Raw genomic sequence first — 9,456 nt, forward strand, 5'->3', positions numbered from 1 at the left:
AGACTGAATTAATAATGTTGTTACTTGCTATAGTCAATATTTAAATGGTTATAGAAATTAACAGGCTAAGACAAACTTCGAGGACTTCGTAATTTAGATAATTGTTTTTTCATTTAGATTAGAATAGTTAATATAAGACTGCTTCAAAGTTAAGAGACTCCACTATAAATAGACAATCAATACTCGATGCTAATTCATATCAGAAATAGCTCTACCAACATAACACTTTTTGCATAGATATGAAGAAGATGGTAGCTAATACCCTTGCATACATTGCACTCTTCGCTATGGCATTTTCTCTTGCCTATGCCTCCGATCCCAGTCCTCTTCAGGACTTCTGTGTAGCTGTTAACGATACAAATGCTGCTGGTATAATCATGTCCTCTCTACTCTTCTTCTCCATTTGAGATTCATTCTCTAACCTATACACTGATCTTTCCAAGGCTGCGTTAGTCCTAATTTATTTGTTGCTTTGCAGTGTTTGTGAATGGGAAATTCTGCCAAGATCCAAAGCTTGCGACCCCAAATGATTTCTCCTTTTCAGGGCTTCGTCTTCCTGGAAATACATCAAACCAACTTGGGTCCATGGTCACACCAGCAAGCGTGGCACAGATACCTGGACTCAACACCCTTGGCGTTTCCCTGGCTCGGGTTGACTATGCGCCATATGGTCTCAACCCTCCCCACACCCACCCTCGTGCCACAGAGATCCTCACTGTCTTGGAGGGGACACTTTATGTGGGCTTTGTCACCTCTAATCCTGACAACCGCCTCATCTCCAAGGTCCTTTACAAAGGAGACGTGTTCGTCTTCCCACAAGGTCTCATTCACTTCCAGCTCAATGTGGGAACAACAAACGCAGTGGCCATTGCTTCATTGAGTAGCCAGAACCCAGGCGTGATCACTATTGCACGTGCAGTGTTTGGATCAAAGCCAGCAATATCAGTTGATGTTCTGACAAAGGCCTTCCAACTGGACAAGGATGTGGTTGCCAATCTTCAATCCAAATTCTGGACTGACAACCACACCTATTAGAATGATTCACCTTGCACATCTACCTATTCATATGAATAGATACCACTTCAATGTACCGATTACTTAGATGTCACTTTGCATATCCTCTTAGAATAAAGGCGTTTGTTATGCACATGCAGTGTCTCAATTCCCTGAAGTATGATTGCTTCACAGCTGTCACTGCAGAATAGGCAAACTTGTGCCCATTGATCATATGTTATAATAAAATTTTTTTTTTCTTAAGTCTCAGTCAGCTTAATGTATATCATTGGCTCATTACTCATCCGTGTAAGCTCTTGGAGTAATTGGTAATTGAATTTGGTACTGCAAACTTAGTTTATAGAAATATTGAGTTCAAATTTAACAATTCGATTGAATTAGGCTATGTGGAAGTCCATGATAAAAGAAGATTTTCTCACTATCAAAGGTTTATCAGATACTCTTCAGGGTGAAAAAGCCCAACCTGAGGATGTTTTTGACTTGGAATAGAAGAAGATGAACAAAATTGTCTATATTAGGCAATGTATTGATGATACATCCTCATGCCATGAGGTGGAAAATGAAATAAATGTCTATGAATTCTGAAAGAAGTTGGAGTCAATGTTTGAACAAAAAACTGTTGGGAATAAAATTTTCTTGTTGAAGAAGTTAGTGAACATGGAGTTAAAGGAAGGAATTTCAATAACTGCTCACTTGAATACCTTTTCGAGTATGGTAAATTAGTTGTTACGTGTAAATAAATATTCAAGATTACTTCTTTTTATGCAATAATATATCTTATAAAATTATTCTTGGTATATACTAGTTTTGTTCTTGCATGATATTTTGAATACTTTACATAAGCGATTGTAGCTTGATTGTCACTATAGATTTTCGTTGGATAAAAAAACAGTTATGGGCATTCCTAACCTTTGCAAAGATCTTCTTAACTATTGCTTTTTGTACTACAACATGTGATAAATTTGGCTTCCATGATTGACAAAGATGTATAAGTTTGTTTCTTGCTTCTTCATGGGATGACATAATTATTGATCAAAAATGATATGTGGATGCTGATTTGCACTCATTAAGATCACCTGTTCAATTAGCACCTAAATAACCCACTAAGCCCAACTCTTTACTTTTATAACAAATGGAATAGTCCATAGTACCCTTTAGCTACCTATGAATTTTCTTTACGAATTTCCAATGCATCCTTCCAAGATTCTCTTGGTAGTGACTAACCATCCTAATAGTATAGCAAGCATATGGTCTTGTACACATTGTAGCATATATTAGATTCTCAACAACATTTGAGTATGAAATTAGTCATTTTCTTCTTTTCTTTTAAAGTTTTTAGGCCCATTATTTTTCTTGCATACTCACCTCTTGTAAATGGAGTGTCAATGGATTTGCAATCTTCCATATTAAATTGTTAGTATTTTCTTAATATAATGTACTTGTGAAAGAGCCACTAGTTTCTTAAACTCATATTTATGGATCTTTACTCTAATAATGTAAGATTTTTCTCCCGTATTAATGATTTGAACAAACTCAAAATAATGCTTAGCTATAAGTATATCATCTACATATAAAGATAATAACACATATTTATCTTTGTGTCACCTAATACAAAGATAATGACCTTCATCAATTGTTGTGAAATCATACAAAGTGATTACACAATGAAATCTCAAATACCACTACCTAGATGATTATTTAAGGTCATCAATAAATTGATGTAAGTAGCACGCTTTATGCTCTTGGCTTTGGAAAATGAAACCTATTGGTCGTTCCATATAGATTTCTTTAATTATTCAACTCTCCATGAAGGAAAGTTGTCTTTACATCCATTTAGTGTAGTTCTAAATCCATATGAACCACTTTAGCAAGAATAAGGCAAATTAGAGCAAATCTAACTATTGGGAGAAGGTTTTCTCATAGTCTATACCCTCTTGTTGGGTATAACCTTTAGTCACTAAAGTAGTTTTACATTTTTGAATGGATCCATCTACCATTCCTTCATTATAAGAACACTTTCTTCCCAATAGCTTTTCAATATGAAGGCAAATCAACCAAGTTCTAGGCTTGATTATTTTGTATTGATTTAAATTCCTCTTCTATTGCTTTTCTCTATTTATCCTTATCTAAACAAGTAACAGCCTCATGATCTGACTTAGATTTAACGTCATCACATTGAGTTACAATATGAACTTTCCTTTGATTTCAAATTGTCATTAAATTATGAAAATTAATTGTAACCTGAACTAAGAAGGACTAAGACCATGTTTTGTCGAATATCCAATGCATAAAGAACATCATGTAGGAATAGAGTACATCCTCTATGCAATTCCAATTTGCATGTTCTAGTACCTTGACCTCAACTCTAGAGTTGTTTCCAACATAGATCTATCTTATATCGAAGCTAACTGAAATTTTACATATGCTTCTCGATCTCTAGCTATATGTCAAGGGTGGTTGAGTCTATAGTCCACAAAGGAATCGATTCAATTAACATTACACAACTAGAAACATAAGCACATTAGTTATTTAAATAAGACCATAACTAATTCCGCTTAGTTCACTCATGAGCGAAGTGACCCTTGTTGTCACAGGTATAACATTTCAACTTGTTTTTAGCACACTTTTTGCATGACCGAACCTTTCATTTCTTTGAAGCATCATCAAATTCAAATTTCTTATTCTTTTTAAATAACTTTTTTTTTAAAAAGAAATTTATGCTTAAAGTTGTAAGCTTTTTGTGAACTAGATTCAACTACATAAGCTTATTCATTAATCTAAGCAACCACAAGTTGTTCAACTTCTAATTCAATGTGATGAACTATATCATAAAAAATCTCGACTCTCATTATGTGTCATGTTCACCAATATGTATTCTGAGCTTGTTGGTAAAGATCTAATCGCAACCTAACTTGTTACTCATTAGTGATGACATATCTAGATGTCTTAAGCTCTCTTATCATTTTTTTCATCTCCTTGAGATGTTGTTTCATAATATGATTTGGTTGCATCTTATCATTTTCAAATTTCATTACAAGTTTTCTTAACTTTGTAGTAGAAATTTCACCATACTTTTAATTCAGAGCTTCCCACAATATTTCTTCGGCAATTTGGTATACTTCATACTCAATCAAGAGATCATCTTACATACAACTCAGCAATGTAAAAGAAGTTAGAGAATTTTTTTCTCTTCCAGACCACGTAAGCCTCTTGATCCCTTCAATTTTGTGTAATGTTTCCTTGTTCAGGTTCTTGCATGACATGATTCAGTGTTTCAAGAGTCGCTTGCTCTTTAAATAGGTTTATAAAAAATAACTAACAAAGTAGTTTAATTTGATTTCTTTCTATTAAACATACCAATTATGTTTTGTCAATTTGGGATAAAACTCAAAATATTTAAAATTGGACATGCAAACCAATATGGACTAATAGTACTATCGTTGCATACTAAAAGCCTTAGGCCTTCTTCAATTCATTCTTCTACACCCCACCAAGAAGTAAATCAGTTTCAAAGTTACAATGATGCACAATTAAAGTTATTTATATATTCCCTGAAGTTATGGTTCTGAGAACTATAAAAAAATTACAGTTTGTGAAATTGATATATATTTTGTTTGAAGTTATGGTTCCACAGAACTACAAGCCTGATTTTTTTTTTTCTTTTACTAGCCTCAGATTTTTAAACTTTTTCTTTTATATTTAAAAATAAAAAACAGGAAATGCACCTTGAATATTGGATATGAATGATGACAATTACAAATAATTATTTCAAAGGGATATGCAAAACTTGATGGTTGCATATTTAAACAATCTATTATGGTATTATAATGAGTAGCTGGATCCGCATGGTGCGTCCTCCTAGTAGTTGTGGTTGTCAGTCTAGAACTGAGATTGAAGATACTCAACCACATTCTTGTCCACTTGGAAGGCCTTTGTGAGAACATCAGCTGATATTGCTGGCTTTGATCCAAACACTGCCTTTGCAATGGTGATCACGCCTGGGTTCTGGCTACTCAATGAAGCAATGGCCACTGCGTTTGTCGTTCCCACATTTAGCTGGAAGTGAATGAGACCTTGTGGGAAGACGAAAACGTCTCCTTTGTAAAGGACCTTGGAGATGAGGCGGTTGTCAGGATTAGAGGTGACAAAGCCCACATAAAGTGTCCCCTCCAAGACAGTGAGGATCTCTGTAGCTCGAGGGTGGATGTGGGGAGGGTTAAGGCCGTATGGCACATAGTCAACCCGACCCAGGGAAATGCCAAGGGTATTGAGTCCAGGTATCTGTGCCACGTTTGCTGGTGTGACCATCGAGCCAAGTTTGTTTGATGTATTCCCTGGAAGACGAAGCCCTGAAAAGAAGAAATCATTTGGCGTTGCAAGCTTTGGATCCCTGCAGAATTTTCCATTCACAAACACTGCAAAGCAGCAAATATATTAGCACTAATGTAGCCTTGGAAAGATCAATATACGTAGATGAGAATACTAGAGAGAGCATGAGTATTTTACCAGTGTCGTTTGTATCATTAACAGCTACACAGAAGTCCTGAAGAGGACTGGGATCAGAGGCAGAGGCAACAGAAAATGCCATAGCCAAGAGTACAACGTATGCAAGGGTGTTAGCTCCCATCTTCTTCATGTTATACAAAGAATTCTCTTCGAGTAATCTCTGATGGATTTCTTTGATTTGCAATTTTGTGGATTACCCGATTGTCTATTTATAGATGAAGAGTCTCTGACGTGTTCCAACTCTGAAGCAGTCTCATAAAATTAATTAAGCAAAAGTCAAAATTCACAAAATTCCAAAATTAATTAATATTTTGGATAACCTTTGAGTTATCTCTAGCCGGCTAACAGGTCTGCTTCAGGTGACCACGTCCCAGTTATTAATTAATATAATAGTTTTGACCACGTCCCATCCCAGCTACCAGGCTGCTTCAGGTGAAGAATATGTTAATATTTTGCCAGAACTTAGATATATAATTAAAAGAGATCTAAGGAAGGATATAAGACTCGTTCTACTTATTTAAGAAACTTTGCAACTCATGTCGCTCAACGGATTTCCCTTTGACAGAGCTTTTAAAAAACATTTCTAAGAGAAAATTTTCGATATTTGGGAAGCAGTCAATAGACATTTCTCCAAAAAAAGAAAAAAAAAAAAAAAAACATTTCAATTTAAAGCACTTCAATAAAATGCATGCTGTTGGTGTCGAGCCAAGGAAGCCCCACACATGCCAACTTAATGTTTTGAATTATGTATAAAGTTGGACGAGGATGAGCAAATTCATAAGTAATTCACTGCGGCGGCTATGGAATAAATTAAGCTAATTTATATCAATGATGGGATGCCGGACAGAGACCAAGAACCAAGGACCCACGATGTATACGCCCAAACTTAAATATTCCCAAGAGGAGCTAAAGAAATACCTCAGCTGATCCTGTCTTTTTAGAAAACTTTGTTGGGTTTTTTATATGCGGAGACCAGGTAGATGTCTCACTGGGATATAAGATGTTGAACTCTTCTATTTCTTTTACTCAGTTGTAGTCAAAGAAATCTTCCTCATCCAGCTCTCTTATTAGAAGTTGTACAAAATATGAATGAATTCATGTATAAGTTCATCATATAGCTAGACGGTGGTTAATTTATATGTAAATAGCAAAAACCCATCCATATCCGTCTCTTGAGATTTCGCATTTTCTCCTCTGTCAACTTTAACTGTTACTATTAAACACAGATTTTACAAATTGAAAGAATCTTGTGATCATCAACCAGCATAACATCATGCAGTGTGTAATAATTAATTATGTGGTAAGACTGAATTAATTAAGTTGTTACTCGCTTCATATGTAACATAATTTTGTTTTTCATATGGATTAGAATAATTAGTATTGTTGGAAAGTTAAACTTAATTTAGAAACTTTCTAAATAATAGAATTAGATTTAATTTCTAAAAGTCAAGGGAGAATAATTTGTTACAAGTACTAGTTCACTCTTACTCAATTTAACCATCAATTATTATTTAGGTGTGGATCATATGTTGGGATCCATCATTTCATAAAGATGTAAATCACTATCCATTTTGCCCATACATAGGAAATCATCTTTTAAGGATGCGACATCTCGTTATTCTAATTCAGCTACCATACTATCTTCATGCTTACCTATGAACAAAAATACCCTTTAGAGTGTTTACTAATTATATATTATAAAGATATATTTCATTCCTCTAAGACCTAATTTTCCATATTTATAAGAAGGATTGTCAACATAAATCATTGATCTCCTAGGTTGCAAATTACTAAGATCAGGTTTTCAATTATTCAATTACTCATATGTAGTAAGTGCGCGCAACAAATTGTGAGGGTACTTAATTAAGTACATGAGTTGAACAATGCATCTCCCCAATATTAAATTGGAAGATTTGTTTGAGCCATCATTAACCTAACCTTGTCTAACAATGTTCCATTTCTCCTCTCAACAACATAGTTTTGTTATGGAGTCCTTGGAATAGTCGATTGTCTACCAATACCCATTTTATCACATAAATCTTTAAATTGCTATGAGTGATATTCTCTGTTCTAGTTTGTTCTTAATGTTTCAATTTCTTTGTCAAAGTGATTCTAAGCTAAATTAATATAGTGTCAAAAAAACCTAATGCTTCTAGCATATGAGAAATTAGATAAACATAGCTGTAATAAGTGAAGTTATCTATAAATGTAATGAAGTAAAAAGATTTATGTCTTGCTTTAACCCTTATAGAATCATAGATGTCAAAATTGATTATTTGTAATGGATTTTTAGTTCTAGTTCCCTTTCCAAATTGTTTTCTTATTCTTTTACAAGATAGATAATATTCAAAAGTTGGCATATCAATTTTAGTGAATTGGACTAAAAGATTTTCTCTAGCTAATCTATTCATCCTTTCTTGTCCAATATGCCCAACTCTAGCATGCCATATGACAACATTATCATATATATTTCTAGAAGTAGTCATCAATTAATAATAATTATTAATAGTCTTAGACAACACATAGTTATCAAGAACCATAAAACAATCTAAAATAAATCTTGAACCGAAATATGTTTTTCCCAAGCATAATTCCATTTCTAAATCATGAAAATTCAAATTGCAACTTAAACTAAAAAAGACTAAGATCATGTTTCTTTGAATATCCTATGTATAAAGAACATCATGTAGGAATAGGGTATGTCCTCTATTCAATTCCAATTTGCATGTTCTAGTATGACCTCAACTCTAGAGTTGTTTCCAACATAGATATATCTTATATCGAAACTAACTGAAATTCTACATATGCTCCTCAATCTCTAGCTATATTGTCAATGGTGGTTGAGTCTATAGTCCATAAAGGAATAGATTCAATTAATATTAAACAGTTAGAAACATAAGCACATGAGTTATTTAAATAAGACCATAGTTGCTTCCGCTGAGTTCACTCATGAGCGAAGTGACCCTTGTTGTCATAGTTATAACATTTCAACTTGATCTTATCCTCTTAAGCACACTTTTTGTATGACCCAACCTTTCATTTCTTTGAAGCATCATCAAATTTAAATTTCTTATTCTTCTTAAAGAATTTATTTTTATTTTTATGCTTAAAGCTAAAAGCTTTCCGCAAACTAGATTCAACTACATAAGTTTCTTTATTAGGCTAAGCAACCACAAGTTATTCACCTTCTAATTCAATGTGACAAACTATACCATAAAAAATATTGACTCTCTCATTATGTGTCATGTTCACCAGTATGTATTCCAAGCTTGTTGGTAAAGATCTAATCACAACCTAACTTGTTACTCACCAATAAGGACATGTCTAGATGTCTTAAGCTCTCTTATCATTTTTTTTCATCTCCTTGAGATGTTGTTTTATAATATGGTTTGGTCCCATCTTATAAATTCCAAATTTCATTACAAGGTATCTTGACTTTGTAAGAGAAATTTCACCATACTTTTAATTCAAAGCTTCCCACAATATTTCATAGGCAATCTAGTATACTTCATACTCAATCAAGAGATCATCTTGCATACAACTGAGCAATGTAATAGAAGTTAAAGAATTTTTTCTCTTTCATACCACATAAGCCTTTTGATCTCTTCCATGTTGATTTCATTCTATTAAAATTACCAATTATGTTTTGTCAATTTAATTGGGATAAAACTCGAAATATTTAAACATATCAACCTAGTGTGTTCAAAAGAATGAAAAATCATACAAATTAATATTAAAAAAATCATAAAAAATCTATTTATAAAGAGCTCAATAAATACGGCACATGTATTCATTTGTATTCTAAAAGCTAATTAAAAAAAAAATACAATACTAACCTTTTTTTTTTTTTTTTTACTAGGCTCAAATTTAAAACTTTTTAGAGGTTATCACTATTTTTATATTTAAAAACAAGTAACAGGAAATGCACATAAACAA

General features: G+C 33.3%; 2 protein-coding genes across 2 annotated transcripts; one reads left to right on the plus strand and one right to left on the minus strand.

Moving 5' to 3' along the window:
- Positions 1–239: 239 nt before the first annotated feature.
- LOC100247597 (putative germin-like protein 2-1) lies at positions 240–1,035 on the plus strand. Its single transcript, XM_002277019.3, has 2 exons — positions 240–369; positions 479–1,035. Exons 1-2 carry the CDS (start codon positions 240–242, stop codon positions 1,033–1,035), a joined length of 687 nt encoding a protein of 228 aa, XP_002277055.1.
- A 3,701-nt stretch (positions 1,036–4,736) lies between these two features.
- Positions 4,737–5,728, minus strand: LOC100249403 (putative germin-like protein 2-1). Its single transcript, XM_019226031.2, has 2 exons — positions 5,521–5,728; positions 4,737–5,429 (listed from the first exon to the last, which is right to left on the minus strand). The coding sequence occupies exons 1-2, from the start codon at positions 5,648–5,650 to the stop codon at positions 4,894–4,896; spliced, it is 666 nt and encodes a 221-aa protein (XP_019081576.1). The 5' UTR covers positions 5,651–5,728; the 3' UTR covers positions 4,737–4,893.
- Between the last annotated feature and the right edge of the window lie 3,728 nt (positions 5,729–9,456).

Source organism: Vitis vinifera, chromosome 16 (assembly GCF_030704535.1).
Source record: "Vitis vinifera cultivar Pinot Noir 40024 chromosome 16, ASM3070453v1".
In the NCBI taxonomy this organism is placed as follows: domain Eukaryota; kingdom Viridiplantae; phylum Streptophyta; class Magnoliopsida; order Vitales; family Vitaceae; genus Vitis; species Vitis vinifera.

Bases quoted from the DNA above. Each gene is read 5' to 3' on its own strand.
- LOC100247597 (XM_002277019.3), top strand. From the start codon at position 240: ATGAAGAAGATGGTAGCTAATACCCTTGCATACATTGCACTCTTCGCT. The intron at 370-478 runs GTATAATCATGT...GTTGCTTTGCAG, and splicing joins TAACGATACAAATGCTGCTG to TGTTTGTGAATGGGAAATTC.
- LOC100249403 (XM_019226031.2), bottom strand. From the start codon at position 5,650: ATGAAGAAGATGGGAGCTAACACCCTTGCATACGTTGTACTCTTGGCT. The intron at 5,430-5,520 runs GTAAAATACTCA...GCTGCTTTGCAG, and splicing joins TAATGATACAAACGACACTG to TGTTTGTGAATGGAAAATTC.